The 14,989-nt window shown below is 55.2% G+C and overlaps 2 protein-coding genes across 4 annotated transcripts in view; one reads left to right on the top strand and one right to left on the bottom strand.

The window, feature by feature from the left end:
• Positions 1-93: 93 nt before the first annotated feature.
• On the bottom strand, positions 94-4,766 carry HRC (histidine rich calcium binding protein). Its single transcript, XM_059152782.1, has 6 exons — positions 1,895-4,766; positions 1,749-1,819; positions 1,203-1,271; positions 895-949; positions 411-447; positions 94-230 (listed from the first exon to the last, which is right to left on the bottom strand). Exons 1-6 carry the CDS (start codon positions 3,687-3,689, stop codon positions 194-196), a joined length of 2,064 nt encoding a protein of 687 aa, XP_059008765.1. The 5' UTR covers positions 3,690-4,766; the 3' UTR covers positions 94-193.
• A 300-nt stretch (positions 4,767-5,066) lies between these two features.
• TRPM4 (transient receptor potential cation channel subfamily M member 4) overlaps positions 5,067-14,989 on the top strand; it is a 37,729-nt gene continuing 27,806 nt past the window's right edge. The window contains exons 1-8 of one of the 3 annotated variants that reach the window (XR_009348792.1): positions 5,067-5,220; positions 5,518-5,585; positions 9,598-9,772; positions 10,089-10,269; positions 10,452-10,615; positions 10,881-11,064; positions 14,459-14,520; positions 14,662-14,853. Coding sequence is in view for 2 of the 3 variants with exons in the window: in XM_059152774.1 (XP_059008757.1) it covers positions 5,197-5,220; positions 5,518-5,585; positions 9,598-9,772; positions 10,089-10,269; positions 10,452-10,615; positions 10,881-11,064; positions 14,459-14,520; positions 14,662-14,853 (1,050 nt within the window). In the remaining variant the exon portion in view is untranslated. Of the gene's footprint in view, positions 5,221-5,517; positions 5,586-9,597; positions 9,773-10,088; positions 10,270-10,451; positions 10,616-10,880; positions 11,065-14,458; positions 14,521-14,661; positions 14,854-14,989 lie in introns of those variants that run through there. The other 2 variants (XM_059152774.1, XM_059152775.1) reach the window with 2 other exon arrangements.

Below are 14,989 nucleotides of genomic sequence, written 5' to 3'. Positions count from 1 at the left end.
CCCCTCCCTCCCACCCATGAGTTTAAGTCCCAAGTCCCCACCCGTGCCTTCACTGGTGCCCCGAGAATCCGGACCCCACGCCTGACGACGAGGTTTCGGGGAGCATGTTTATTCATACTGCAATTCAATAAATACGGCTCATGGGAAGGGGGTCGGAGGACCAGGCCGGTGCGTCTGCGCCGCGGCCGGATGGTCAGGGTTCCGGAGTTTCCAGCATGTCCGCCAGGGCTCTGGAGAGGAGGACTCGAGGTTAGCCCAAGTGCCCAAAGCTCGCCCCAGGCGCTTCGATGGGGATGTTAACCTGCCCATTTTTACCGACAGGGCAATGGAGTCCCAGGGTCGTCCAATCACTCAGCGGGACTGCGCCTCTCTAAACAGGGCCCTCAGACTGCCCCCCTCCACACACTTACTGGTACAGGGAGGAGGAGAAATAGTCGACGTAGCTTCCTGTGGGAGAAATGATAAGAGGCTTGAGCGGTACACCACAGGCGAAATTAGAGGAACCTGGAATCCAGACTAGCTCTGCCCCCCCACCCCCTGCTCCCCCTTGTCCTAATTCCTTCCCTAAATTGAATTCCTTCTGTTGGGACGCCTTTCAATCCTGTGCCTCTCTCCTTGCTCCTGGTGTTCCCATTCTCCTGAAGCCCCTTTTTTTCCAGTTCTACCTGCTTTAGCAGGCCCATCCCTCAACCTGCCTGCCACCTCTAGCCTAAGTAAGGCCTCAGTATCTTAACCCCACCCCTCCCTCGGCCCAGGCCCCGCCTCTCCGCGCGCGCCCCGCCCCGCCCGCGGACTCCCAGCCTTGGCCACGCCTCCGCGCTTAGCCACGCCCTGCAGCCTCCCCGGCCCGCCTGTTGGACTGGGCTCTGCTTCCACGGAGTTTGCCTGGCTTACCCGGCGTGCAGACCGTTTCGCAGACCAGCGGGCAGAGGTAGCAGAACTGGCAGTGCTGGGGGCGGGGATGGGGAGAGACACAAGTGTAAGACATGGTCTGGGTGGAGCCGGGTTGGGGGCGGGTGCCGGACAGGGGCCCTAGTCGGAGGTTAAAGTTAGAGGTGGGATCGAGTCAAGGTAGCACCAGGGATGGGGATAGAGGGTTGGGTCAGTCTGAAGGCAGCGGCGAGGATTTGGGACTGTGGGTGTCCAGGGGGCCCCCGGCCGTCCTGGGGCCTGGTGGAACCTGGGTCCTGGGAAAGTGTCACCTGGCACTGGTCGCAGTGCTCCCCCATGTTCTCCTCGTCGCAGTGACAGTTCTCACATTCAGTGCATCTCTGAGGACGGGAGGATTCAGGTCTGGGGATAGCATTTAAGAGCCACCCGCCAGCCCTTCACCCTGCCCCCTGGACATTTCCCCAGCTCTCCATGCTCATTACCTCCCACACTGAGCTCAGCAGCTTCCCCCCTGTTCCCCTCTTGCGAGGTCCCCCTGTCGCTGTGGGCTGGACCTGTGGGTGTTTTCTTCATGCCTTCTCCCTGTTCTCCCCACAGCCTGCCAGGCCCCAGTCCCATTCCACCCACCCTCGACTCCGCCACAGACCCTCTCCTCCATCCCTGAGTTGGCAGGTACAGCTCAGGCCCCACTTCCTCCCAGACCCTTGCCCCGGCCTCCTCAGCTTCCCAGCCTCCAGTCTGCCTGCTGCATGGCCCCAGAAGCATCCTTCTTCACCTGGCACTGCCCCCAGGCACCTTAGAGCCCCGGGACAAATTCCAGGGACAGCCTGGAAGATGGACCTGGGCTGGGCACTCACATTGCAGAAGGAGCAGTAGCCGCACAGGGACCCAGGCTGGTAGTTGCTGTACTCCTGTGCCCCCTGCAGATCTGTGGGGACAGGAGAGCAGCAGTGAAGCACGCTGACTCCGCTCCTCCCTGCCCTCACCTGGCCAGACCACTTACCTGCCTCCTCGCCACTCTGCTCCTCACTGGAGCCACGCCCGGCCACCTCCCTCCTGGCCATCGGGTTAGGGATGATGGTGAAGGGGAGCTCCTCTTCCTCCAGCCCATCTTCCTCCTCTTCCCCCTCCCGGTGGTCTTGGCTCAGTGGGGTCTGAACCTCAGCCCTCCCTTCCCTCTTCTCTTCCTCCTTCTCTTCCTCCTCCTCCTCCTCCTGGCTCAGGCTGAGGCCATGACCTTCCTCCTCATCTTCTTCATCCTGCTGATCTAGGCTGCCATGGCGGGTGCCTTCTTCTCCCCGTTCTGAGCTTTCATCGTCTTCCTCGTGGGAGCTCTGGTTTTCCTCCTTCTCTCCCTCCTCAGAATCTCTCTCCCTCAAATGGCTTCTATCCTTGACCCCCATGTGTTCCAGGGGCTGGTGGCTAATCTCATCTTCCGCAGACCCTCTGTGGCCAGGCCCTTCATCTTGGTGGCCTTGTTGCTTGTGGCTGGGAGCCTGTTGATCAAGCTTGTCAGAGATGTCCTCATCTTCATCCTTGGGGACTCCGTGGGCAGGGGCTACTGACTTATATTCATCTGGAAAGTCGTCCTCCTCCGTGCTCTCGGGGCCCGGGTGTTGGGAGCTTGCAACGTGGTGGCTGAACATGACTGTGACCTCCTCTTCCTCTTCCTCCTCGTCTCCAAGGTGAGTATGTCTGGGAATCTGGTGCCAGTGTTCGGTGGACTCATCCTCATCCCCATCTTCGTCTCCATGGCCTTGGTGTCTGTGGCTGGGGATATGGTGATGGTGTTCGTCTGAGATGTCTTCGTCGTCTTCCCTCCCATGGCCTCGGTGCCTGTGGGCCTGGTGTCCATTCTCAGTGGACATGTCCTCTTCCTCATCTTCTCTGTGGCCTTGGTGTTCGTGACTGGGGCTATGATCATTGTGTTCATCTGAGAGGTCTTCATCCTCTTCCTTCCCGTGGCCTCGGTGCCTGTGTCCGTACTCGGTGGAGATGACCTCATCATCATCATCACCTTCTTCTCCATGGCGTCGGTGCCCGTGGCCGGGGACATGATGGGGATGTTCATCTGAGAGGTCTTCATCCTCTTCCCTCTCGTGGCCTTGGTGCCTGTGGGCCTGGCGTCCGTACTCGGTGGAGACATCATCATCATCCTCATGGCCTCGGTGTCCGTGGCTGGGGATGTGATGGGGATGTTCATCAGAAGCATCTTCATCCTCTTCCCTTCCGTGGCCTCCGTGCCCATGGGCCTGGTGTCCATACTCAGTGGAGACCACCCCTTCCTCTTCATCTTCATCATCCTCTTCTCCGTGGCCTCTATGAACGTGCTTGATGGTATGATGGTGATCCTTGCTGGACTCCATTTCATCCTCATCCTCGTCTTGGTGGCTGTGGCTTCTGTGGCTGAGGAAGTGGGGCCCGGGCTCATCTAAATCATCCACATCTTCGCTCCTGTGGCCTTTGTGCCCATCAGCCTGCTGAGCATGTTCGGCGAAGACCTCCTCATCCGGGATGTTCTCTTCTCTGACCTCGTGGACTTGGTACCTGTGGTCTCCGTGACTATACTCCCTGGAGACGTCCTCATTCTCATCTTTGTGGCCTCTGTGGCTGTGCATGGAGTGGCCAAAGTCACCAGACATGTCCTCTGAGGGCCCCACGACTCCCGCATTGTTGTTCCAGTTGCTGGGGCCCGGCCCAGCCCCTCTCAGCTGCTGGGTCATGGCGGGGGGGAGGAGCAGGCTGGCCACGGCCACCCAGAGGAGAGAAGTGTGCAGCCATGGCCCCCGGTGGCCCATGGGGACAGACAGGCAGCAGAGCTTCTCCTAGGGCTGGCTGCAGCTGCCTCTGTGGTTCTGTGGACGAATGTTGCGTTCCTTGCCCCTTCTTGGGTCCTTCTGGTTCTTTCTGCCTGTGTCTTTCCTTTGCTATGTCCCCTGTTGCCTCTGCCTGTCTGCCTTCCTTCTGGCCCTCACTGCTGGACCCCCCTCCGAGGCTGTCTCAGGAGCCCCCTCACCCCCCTCTCAGGCCCTCCCTCCCCACCTCCCAGCCAATAGGGTCTCTCTCCTCCCCTCTCTGTGGCTAAATTTACTTTCTGCCCTGAGTTATTCTGGGTCAGTCCCCGCCTGCCCCTCCCCTCCTGGTCTTCCCCCTCCCAGAGCTGGGGAAGGGGCAGGTGAAGGGGTCTTAGCCTGGCCAGGACTGGGGACCAAGGGCTTGACTTGGCTGCCAACAAGGTCATGTTTGGTAGCAGCAAAGATAATGGGTAGACTTTTAGTGGGCCAAGTTGGGGGGAGCCTAAGACAACTGTGGGGGCTGGAGGGACCCATCCGAGAAGAGAGACCTCTGCCACAGAAGGATTGGGGATTGGATTCTGGGGAGTTTCTGGCCAGAGGGGGAGCCTTTGCCGAGAGTGTGGATGACAGTATGGAGGCCCTGGACAGGGGTGGAAGGACCTCTCTCCAGCACACACACCTGTGACCTGCTGTCCCTGGAGCCAAGGGCAGGAGACCAGGCCAGGCCAGCGCTATAAATACAGCGAGGGGGAGGTGGGGGGCTCAGGTTACCCAGCTAGGCCGCAGCTGTCCCTGTCAGAGCTGGCAGGAGACACGTGGCCCTGCCTGTCTGTGGGTCACTATCTCCCACTCCTCACCCTGTCACTATTGCCCTGGCCCTCTGGGTCCCCAGCCCTCTTTATGGGACTCCCTCTCTCATTTCTGCCACCCACTGTTCCCCAGCCACAGGATTCTACTATCTTCCTGTCACTCAGAGTGTCTGCTCTCCACCGAACTCTTTGTTTTTCTCTCTCTGAGGCAGTGTACCCCCCCATCTCTGTTCACCTCCTTTCTGATTCTCTGCTCCCTACCTAAGTTTTTGTGCCACCCCCCCCACCACCATGGATTAATGTACCCCCTTCCCTACCTTTGGCATTCCATCTTGGGTCTCTGTTTCCCTCCTCCCCGCCCCAATCTCCGTTTCTCTCTCTCCTGCCTCTGACATCCCTTTTCTGGGTCCTGTCCTCTTCTCTCTGGTTCCTTTTCCCTCTCTCAGTCTCTTGTCCCTTCTCTGGCTCTCTGGCCCCCTCTTTCTGGCTCTCTGGCCCCCTCTGGGTCTTCGACTGGCCCTTGCGACTGCCCCTTTGCCCCGCCTCTCGTTTTCGCGTCCGCAGGACTCCCCGCCCCACCCCCCAGACCTGGCCCCGCCCCGGCTGGGAAGTGGCGGATCCGGTTTGTCCTGGGCGGGTCTGGAATCGGGGTTGGTGGAGGGAATGTGGGGAGCCGGGTAGGTTGCGGCGGCTGCAGCAGCATGGTGGGTCCAGAGAAGGAGCAGGTACGGCGGCCGGACTCCCGGGCTTGGCCTCCGGGTTCCCAGCGAGGAGGGTGCTGAAGACCCAGATTCTTGGTTTAGACGAAGGAAGGGGTTGGGGTGCGGGATCCCGGAGGTTGGGGGGCTCTGGACTCCTGGGTCCTTGGGGACAGATAGGAGTGGGGGGCCAGGGGAGTCCTGAGGCTGGGAGAGGAAGGCGCTGGGGTCCCGGACTCCTGGGTCCGGGGAACGGTGCGGGATGGGGGACTCGTATCCATAGGATTGAGCTGGAGCCCTCCCACCCCTTGTTCCTGTCCCCAGAGCTGGATCCCCAAGATCTTCAAGAAGAAGACGTGCACGACATTCATCGTTGACCCCACAGATGCGGGGTGAGGAGTTCGCCCCTGGGATCGACCCCAGAGCGTCCCCGGCCTGCTGACCCCGCCCTCCTGTCACTGCGGTCACTTCCAAGGGCGTGCCCTGGTGGCACTCTCCCCAGTGGGACGGTTTAGGGAGGGTTTGGGTTCGTGCAGACTCTTCCAACTTCCCTTTGGGCAGGGTCAGTGTTAAAGCCCCAGGCTTGGTTCTGTTTCTTTCCTTCCCTGTGTCTCTTCTCTGTGTCTTCTTAAGTCACTTTCTTTTTCTTTAGGCTGTTTGTTTCATTCATTCATTCGTTTGTTCTTCATTCATTCATTCATCCAATAAGCCTGCAGTCAGTGCTCCCAAGGGACCGTAATTATCAGGAGCACAGGCCCTGGCAGGGTTCAGATGTCACCCGGGACTGGTGCTGTATGGCTTTGGGTAAATCCTTTCATCTCCCTGGGCCTCATCTGTCACCTGCACATAAAGCCAGGCCCTACGTCTTGAGTGGGCATTTATTGTGAGGATTTAAACAAGTACCTGCTTGTGAATTTCTGGAACGGGGCCCAGCATGTCGTTGGTGCTGGAAAATGCCCACGATGACCCCTGGAAGGTAGCAGTTACTTCGGGGGGAGGCCCTGTGCTTGGGCTTGGTGGCTGGGGACACTTGCATGAGGCCCGTGCAGCATTTGCCTATCTCGGGGAGCCCCCTAGCTTTCAGGGACGGTCTCTCCAGTGGATTCTGGCTTTGAAGTTGTTTTCAAGACCATCGTTGGGGGCATGGGAGATGTCACCCTTCCTTACTTAGTGAGTCTTGGGAACATAGTAGTTCAGTAAGGCTTGCAGTGATGCCCAAATAAACAGACGGATGTTACTGGGGGCGAGTGCTCCAGACCTTTTTACTGGTGGGGAGTGTGGCCAAGGCAGTGTAGGGACCTCTGGTCTGGTGGGATGAGGACTAAGGCCGAGAGGTGGGAGCTTGGAATGACGAGCAGCTGGGCCCTCTCCGGTCTGGCTGTGGCTGAGGAGGGCACACAGGGTGTCACAGGTGGCTTCTGGAGGAGGAGGGGCTGGTGAGGCGTCTGAAGGATGAGCTGGCAGCAGGGAGAGGAGAGCGTGCATTTAAAGGCGTGAGAAGAACATGTGCAAAGTTCAAGGTGCGGGAGGTCTCCATGGAGGAGGGCAGGCCAGATGTCACTGGGCCTCAAGAACCTGGACCTTGGCCTGGGGTGCTGGGGAGCAGTGGGAGGGGCGGGATCAGCTCCGAGTGTGGAAAGAGCCTCTGGGGATTGTGTGAGGATGAAGAGGAGTTCGAGAAGCCACAAGAGAGGCTGGGTTGGGAAGAGGCCTGAGCCGGGGCTGAGCCAGGGCAGCAGGACTCCTGGCTGGCTCAGTTGTGGGGACACAGGATGGGGATGGGGACAGGAGCTTGGGGACTGCTGGATTTGAGGAGTAAGAGGAGGGGAGGATGGGAGAGGATGGGTCCTCTACATCTGGTCTGCGACCCGGGAGATAGTGGGGTTGTTCCCAGGATGGGGAATCCAGGAGGATGAGTGGGTCTGGGGAGTATTTCCAAGCTCAGCGTGGATCTTCACGTGTCAGGGGCCTTGGAGGGGACTAGAGGACACCGCAGACCTGGGTCTGTGACTTCTGTCTAGCATTCAAGAAGTCTTAGCTGAAGATGGTAACTGAAACTGTAGAAGGTGAAATGTTGGAGCGGGGGGGATATGTGCAAAGTTGGGGAAGGTGTGCTAGCAACTCTATAGCCTTTTTTTTGCACAGAAGAGAACTTTAATTTTTTTTTTTTTTTTAATTTGTAAAGATTTTATTTATTTACTTGAGAGAGAGAGAGCACAAGCAGGGGGAGCAGCAGAGGCAGAGGGAGAAGCAGGCTCCCTACTGAGCAGGGCACAGGGCTCAATCCTAGGACTTCGAGATCATGCCCCGAGCCAGAGGCAGATGCTCAGCTGACTGAGTCACCTGGGCGCTCCCCCACCTGATGCTTCTTTCCCCTAAATTACTTTCTTGGCCCCTGGGGCATCAACTTTGAGATCCATGCAGGGAAGCCATGTCTGGGCTTCTGGGAACACCTCCACTCGAGGGAGGCACCGAGAAAGAGAAAAGCTACAGATGTGGCAGGGACAAGGCAGCCAGGGGAGCAGGCGAGCCCTGCCAAGGGACAGAAAAGGTTTCTTAGAATCAGTCTTTGAGCTGTGACCAGTGCCATTTTATGGTCACACGAGACCTGAATAGAGGCCGTTGTGTTTGGGGATATGCTGGTCCTTGCTGATGTTGTCAGAAACAGTGTCATCTTCAGTGGCCACATAGAGAAAGAGGGGTAGGAGGTGAGAAGTGCAGAGTGGGGATTCTGCCAGTTCTGTCCACCAGAACTTTCTGCAATGGGGGAAATGTTCTATATCCACGTCCAGTATGGCAGCCACTGGCCCCATGTGGCTCCCAAGCACTTGAAATGTGGCCAGAGTGACCTAGCAACTGTATTCTTAATTGTATTTAACTTTAATTTATTTAAATGTAATGAGCCACATGTGACTAAAGTCAACTAGACTAGACAGCTTAAGTTCTGGAACATTCCATGCAGAAGTTTTATCTACAAGGACTAGTGGGAAGTAGATGGAAGGTAATGAATGGGTCTAGGGATGGGATCGAGATAAGTGAAAGGACCAAGAGGGTCACCTGAGGCATGCTGGGTCCCTGGAGATGGACTCAGAAATGAGAAAGGATGTGTCCTTCACTGTACACACTGCTCCAAGAGCCGGGCTGAGTGTGCTCCGTCCATCCCAGGTGTGGATTGATAGCCGTTGTTTCAGCATCTTTACAGCTTTTAACAGATCCGTGTACCCCCAGTGGTATTCTGTGAAATTGGTCCTTAAGTCAAAGCTCACTCTGCTTTTGTAGACTGGGGTCTCCTCTGCTATCTGCAGTCCCGTCTGGAATCAGGACCAAAGAGATGTATCAAGTGAATTCTTCATTCCCCAAACCTATGTTGCTTGCTCTTGAAAACTCTGAGGCCCATCCCTTGTCCATTTATTTAAGGGACGCAAGGGCTACTTGTGCATTTAAGGGAAACATTAGTTTCGTCTCTGATAACCATAAATGAAAAAGCTTCCATTTGCTGCAAAGACAAAGAAAGAAGCCACAGAAGACCGTCACAATGAGAAGCAAATGAAGGTATTTTCCTTCTAACTGGACGGTGTTGGCAGCCCAATTTTCGGAGACTTCTCTCTGTTTAAAAAAAAAAAAAGGAAGCAGGGCAGCAGGGCTCCTGGCTGGCTCAGTTGGTGGGAGCAGGCAGCTCTGGATCTATATAGGCCGTGGGTTCAAGCCCCAGGTTGGGTGTAGAGAGTACTTAAATAAGTAAACTTAAAAAACAAAAACAACTCAGAACAGACAAAAGAGTAGCGAAGGGTTAGGCCTTGCAGACATTCTAGCGCCCCGGAAGCCTCCCCCCTTGACAGTGATGCGGCACCAATAAGGCAAGGTTGTGTGAAGCTCCGCCCCCCTTGGGGCCAGTGGTTTCTCCACGCAGCCCTCTGTTTAGTTCGCACCGTGTGATTTCACTGCCTTACTGTTGTCTGGATCTGAGGAGGAAATGGGGGCTCAGGGAGGTGAACCCTAATGTCCCACAGCTGCCCCCGCCTCTGAGTGCTCTCTGAAACCTCTGGCTTTTCCTTCTCGAGGGTTCTCTCTTGTTTGGACTGGGGGCAGCAGGCTGGCCCCTGATGGTTGGTGGTGCTGGGGCAGTGCAGCACGGTGAGGGGGGCCGGGGTTCCTCCCCGCTCGGCTTCCTTGAGCCCCTGTGGCTCCCTTCTGCTGGCCTGTTTGGCTCGGGCTGTACTTTGTCCCCAGCGCCAGGCAGCGCCAGAGTCCGCACGGACTATGCGTCTACCTGTGGGGAGGGGGGCGCTTCTACAGGATCCTTAGAGTCAGGGGTATGGAGGTGGCCATGGGTGTGGCCCCCTGGGGCGTGGTTCAGAATAGAGAACCCCTGGGGTTCATGCTCCCCTTACCCCTCCTTCCCAGAGGAGACTTGTGCCAGTGCGGGCGTCCCCGGAGCGCCCACCCGTCCGTGGCTGTGGAGGATGCCTTCGGGGCAGCCGTGGTGACCGTGTGGGACAGTGACTTGCACACCACAGAGAAGCCGACCGATGCCTACGGGGACCTGGATTTCTTGGGCGCCGGCCGCAAGGCCAGCAATGTGAGGCCTGCATGTCTGGGCAGGGCCGGGGTCGGCGAGCCGGGCTGCATACCCCCCACACCCCCGTCAGAGTCTGGGGTTGCCGCTGCTGAATGCTCTCCCTGTTTGCCCATCCCTGTCTTCCCCTCTCCCGGAATCTCTCTCCCTCCACCCCTGTCTTTTCTAAGTCTGTTGCCTTCTCTCTGGGTCTCTGTCCTTTCCTCCTGGGTTACTGTTCCCCTCATCCTTCTCTGTCTGGATCTCTGTTCTCTGCGTCTCTGTCCCCTTCTCTGTCAGTGTCCCTTTCCCCATGTCCTCCCCTTCTGTGTGTCCGCAGTTCCTCCGGCTCTCCGACCGCACGGATCCAGCTACCGTGTATAATCTGGTCACCCGCACATGGGGCTTCCCGGCCCCGAACCTGGTGGTGTCAGTGTTGGGGGGGTCAGGGGGCCCCATCCTCCAGACCTGGCTGCAGGACCTGCTGCGTCGCGGGCTGGTGCGGGCTGCCCAGAGCACAGGTGACTGAGGCTGGGGGCTGGCTGTGCCCCCTGAGTCTGGGGCCCCTGCCCCCTACTTCTCTGGGGTGGATGCGGTCTCCCCCAGCTGTGAGGCTATTTTGGTCTTCCTCTCTCTTCCCTCTTTCTGTCCCTGCACACCCGTGTCTCTGGACCTCACTGTCACTCTCTGGGTCTCTGGGCAGGGGCCTGGATTGTCACCGGGGGTCTGCACAGGGGCATCGGCCGGCACGTTGGTGTGGCTGTGCGGGACCACCAGACGGCCAGCACTGGGGGTACCAAGGTGGTGGCCATGGGCGTGGCCCCCTGGGGCGTGGTTCGGAATAGAGATGCCCTCACTAACCCCAAGGTGGGACCCGGAGTCTTGGAAAAGGAGGGGGTGGGAATCCTGAGTCTGTGGGAGGAAGTGGCTGGGGACCTGGATCCCTGGGTCCAAGGGAGGAGGGGTTGGGGGCCCGGACCCCTGGGTCTGAGGGAGGAGGGGCTAAGGGCCTAGATCCCTGGGTCCGAGGGAGGAGGGTCTGGGGCCTCTGACCAGAGTCTGAGGGAGGAGGGGCTCCTGTTTGTCCTGGTCCTGATGGAAAAACTCTTTGGTCTGGCCAATTGTCACCCAGGGCTCATTCCCTGCGAGGTACCCGTGGCGTGGCGACCGCGAGGATGGGGTCCAATTTCCGCTCGACTACAACTACTCAGCCTTCTTCCTGGTGGACGACGGCACCCATGGCCGCCTGGGCGGCGAGAACCGCTTTCGCCTCCGATTCGAGTCCTACGTCGCGCAGCAGAAGACTGGCGTGGGTGGTGAGTGGCTTCCTCCACAGGGGACCACGGTGTGAGGCTCAGGGTCCCCATGGTCCAGTCTGGTTGAGGTTTGGGGATTGAGGGGCTGAAGAGTTACCTTCAGTCTAGTACCTTCTCCCACTATTTGCTCTGTTTTTAAAAAAAATATTTGCCTCGAAATGTAAACGACATGAAAGCAGATGGCTTGGTAAAGTTTTAAGAAACTGAACCCATGTGTGAAACCAGCACCCAGATCAAGAAACCTATCACCGGCCCCAAGAAGCCTTTTCCTTCTGGCCGCGAGGGTCCCCCAGCCCTCCGGTAGCGCAGGGAGGGGTTCTGGCCGCTTCTCCATGCCTGTGGACAGAATCCTACAGCACCTGCACATTCTCGAGTCTGGCTTGTTGTAGTCTGTGTTATTTCTGTGAGATTCGTTGCACAAGTTGTGGTCAGTAAATAACTCACGGGTCAAAAAAAAACAAAAAAGCAAGAAAATATTTTGAACTGGATGGTAAGAAATGTATGACCTACAGAGCCTGTTAGGGATGCAGCCAAAGTGGTGTCTAGAGGGAAATTTGTAGATTTAAATGCATATATCAAAAAGGGAGGGTGCCTAGGTGGCTCAGTGGGTTAAGCCTCTGCTTCAGTTCAGGTCATGATCTCAGGGTCCTGGGATCAAGTTCCCCATCGGGCTCTCTGCTCAGCGGGGAGCCTGCTTCACCCCTCAACTCCACCTCCCTCTCTTCCTACTTGTGATCTCTCTCTCTGTCAAATAAATAAATGGGAAAATAAATAAATAATATCTTTAAAAAAAAGAAGAAAGTCTGAAAGTCAATGTTTTAACCCTCCAATTAAAAACAAAACAAAACAGGGGCACCTGGGTGGTTCAGTGGGTTAAGCCTCTGTCATAGGCTCAGGCCATGACCCCAAGGTCCTGGGATCGAGCCCCGCATTGGGCTCCCTGCTCAGCAGAGAGCCTGCTTCTCCCTCTCCCTCTGCCTGCCACCCTGCCTACTTGTGCTCTCCATCTCTCTGTCAAATAAATAAATAAAATACTAAAAAAAAAAAAAAAAAAGACCAGAGGGGCATGGGGTACCTGGCTGGTTCAGTCAGTGGAGCCTGTGAGTCTTGAACCTGGGGTTGTGAGTTCAAGCCCCACATGGGGTATAGAGATTACTTAAAAAAGGAAAAAAAAATCTTAAAAAGGAAAGAAAGAGGAGCATTTGTGTGGTTGTTAGTTAAGCGACTGCCTTCAGCTCAGACCATGATCTCGGGGTCCTGGGATGGAGTCCCACCTAGGACTCTGTGCTGAGCAGGGAGCCTGTTTCTCCCTCCCCCCTGCCCCTCACCCTGCTTGTGCTCTCTCTCTCTCACATGCTATCCTTCTCTCTCAAATAAATAAATTAAAAAAGAAAGAAAGAAAAAAGGGAAAACACCTCCACACATGTTTTTCCCCCCTCTTTTCCCCAAGCTGCATTGAATTTTATGTCACTTTTTGATATTTTAACGTGGTGTTTGTTTTCCCCTTTATTTAAGCCTGGTCCTTAAGTAAGGTTTGTCAGTTTCCTCATAAAAATCTCATACCTAGGGCGCCTGGGTGGCTCAGTGGGTTAAGGCCTCTGCCTTCAGCTTGGGTCATGATCCTGGGGTCCTGGGATTGAGCCCTGCATTGGGCTCTCTGCTCAGCGGGGAGCCTGCTTCCTCCTCTCTCTTTGCCTGCTGCTCTGCCTACTTGTGGTCTTTGTCTGTCAGATAAATAAACAAAAATCTTAAAAAAAAAATCTCATACCTTTCTGGATGAATTCATTTCCAGGTAATTTATCATTTTTATGAAAACATGAATAAGGGACATTACTAGTTTGGAGGAAAGTTTTTGATTTTTGTGTATTTTTTTGGTATCAATCGTCTTACCAAATTATCTTACTAATATTTATTTATTTATCCCCCTGTATTTATTTATTTATATTATTTTTATTATTTTTTACATTTTTTATTTCTTTTCAGTGTAACAGTATTCATTGTTTTTGCACCATACCCAGAATATTTATTTATTTTGAGTTCAGTTTCTCCAATTTTCTGAGAATCTAAGTCAGGTTTTCTTCCAATAGATAACTTTGTCTCTTCCAGCTTTCCGATTTTACTTCCTTGCGTCATTCCATTAGCTCAAAACTCCTGGATGAGTGTGAAAAGAAGTAATATTTATTTGTTATTTTACTGGGAATAGAATTAGTAGTAAACTGTCTTACATGATTTTGTTGTTAGGCTTTAGAAATGTATTATATTTAGATAGTTTATTCTTTCTTTCTTTTTTTTTTTTAAAGATTTTATTTATTTATTTGACAGACAGAGATCACAAGTAGGCAGAGAGGCAGGCAGAGAGAGAGGAGGAAGCAGGCTCCCTTCTGAGCAGAGAGCCCGATGTGGGACTCGATCCCAGGACCCTGAGATCATGACCCGAGCCAAAGGCAGCAGCTTAACCCACTGAGCCACCCAGGCGCCCCTTATTCTTTCTTTCATTTAAAGACTTTATTTAGTTGTTTTTGAGAGAGAGAGAGAGAGCGAGTGAGAGAGAGCAGGAGGGGAGAGGGGTGAGGGGCAGAGGGAGAAGCAGGCTCCCTGCCGAGCAGGGCATCTGATGCGGGGCTCAAAGTGAGGGCTTGATGTGGGACTCAATCCCAGGACCCTGGGATCTTGGCCTGAGCCGAAGGCAGATGTTTAACTGACTTAGCCACCCAGGCACCCTCTTTCTTTTATTTTATTTTTAAGTAATCTCTACACCCAATATGGGGTCCAAACTCACAATCCCCCTCTAGAGTCATGTGCTCTACCAACTGAGCCAGCCAGGTGCCCCTAGAGCTTCCTTTTTCTTATTTCCTTCGTTTCTGTTTAAACTTCCATCCTTTCTTGGCTCCTGGGCTGTTAACTAATTACAGGAGTGACTTATGCCATAAATACCTGCCTCATTTGGGAACCTAGAAGTGCAGGCCCCAGCCCCTCCCTTCCCTGGGAAGTCAAGTATTGCTGTTCAAAATCTGGTCCTGCCTAACCTGCTTAAAGATATGACGATTCCCATGGGGTGCCTGGGTGGCTCAGTGGGTTAAACCTCTGCCTTTGACTCAGGTCATGATCCCAGGGTCCTGGGATCGAGCCCCACATCAGGCTCTCTGCTCAGCGGGGAGCCTGCTTCCCTTCCTCTCTCTCTTTCTCTGCCTGCCTCTCTACTTACTTGTGATCTCTGTCATCAAATAAACAAATAACATCTTTTAAAAAATATATGATGATTCCTGTGGGCCCCAGGACACAGGATTAGGCAGGAGTCAAATTTGTCCCAGGGACTCATGGGAAATGTGGTTCTTTCCCATCCCTGGCAAGGACTCATGGGAGGTGACGAAGCCCCCTGCTCTCTTCTCCTCAGGGACTGGAATTGACATCCCTGTCCTCCTCCTCTTGATCGATGGTGATGAGAAGATGTTAAAGGTATAAAGTCTAGGTGGAGAGGCAGCTGGAGGCCCTGACTCCTGGCTTCTGAGTCTCCGGGGAGGACAGGGCTGGGGATCTGGACTCTGGGTGCGATGAACACCTTCCTTCCCTGATCAGACTGCCCTTTTTGTCCTGTAGCGGATAGAGAATGCTACCCAGGCTCAGCTCCCCTGCCTCCTGGTGGCTGGGTCTGGGGGAGCTGCAGACTGCCTGGCAGAGATCCTGGAGGACACTGTGGCTCCAGGGAGAGGGGAGAGCAGGCGAGGTGAAGCCCGGGATCGGATTAAGCGTTTCTTCCCCAAAGGGGACCCTGAGGTCCTGCAGGCCCAGGTATGAAGTTGGGGGCCCAGCTCTGAATCCTGAGATGGGAGGGAGCTAGGGACCCAGATCCCTGGGTCTTGAGGGATGAGGATACTGAGGACTTGGGAGCCTGGATCCCAGGGAAAAGGAGAATGGAGGCCCAGAC

The sequence above is a fragment of the Mustela lutreola genome, chromosome 16 (assembly GCF_030435805.1).
Source record: "Mustela lutreola isolate mMusLut2 chromosome 16, mMusLut2.pri, whole genome shotgun sequence".
NCBI classification, from domain to species: domain Eukaryota; kingdom Metazoa; phylum Chordata; class Mammalia; order Carnivora; family Mustelidae; genus Mustela; species Mustela lutreola.
The sequence above is the reverse complement of the archived record's forward strand: the minus strand, read 5'-3'. Positions and strand labels throughout refer to the sequence as shown.

What these genes read in the sequence shown, in the direction of transcription:
- HRC (XM_059152782.1), bottom strand. Translation starts at nt 3,689, where the DNA reads ATGGGCCACCGGGGGCCATGGCTGCACACTTCTCTCCTCTGGGTGGCC. An exon ending in GCTACTGCTCCTTCTGCAAT is followed by an intron (nt 1,272 to 1,748) that starts GTGAGTGCCCAG and finishes TCCCGTCCTCAG; the next exon opens with AGATGCACTGAATGTGAGAA. An exon ending in TTCTCCTCCTCCCTGTACCA is followed by an intron (nt 231 to 410) that starts GTAAGTGTGTGG and finishes CCTCCTCTCCAG; the next exon opens with AGCCCTGGCGGACATGCTGG.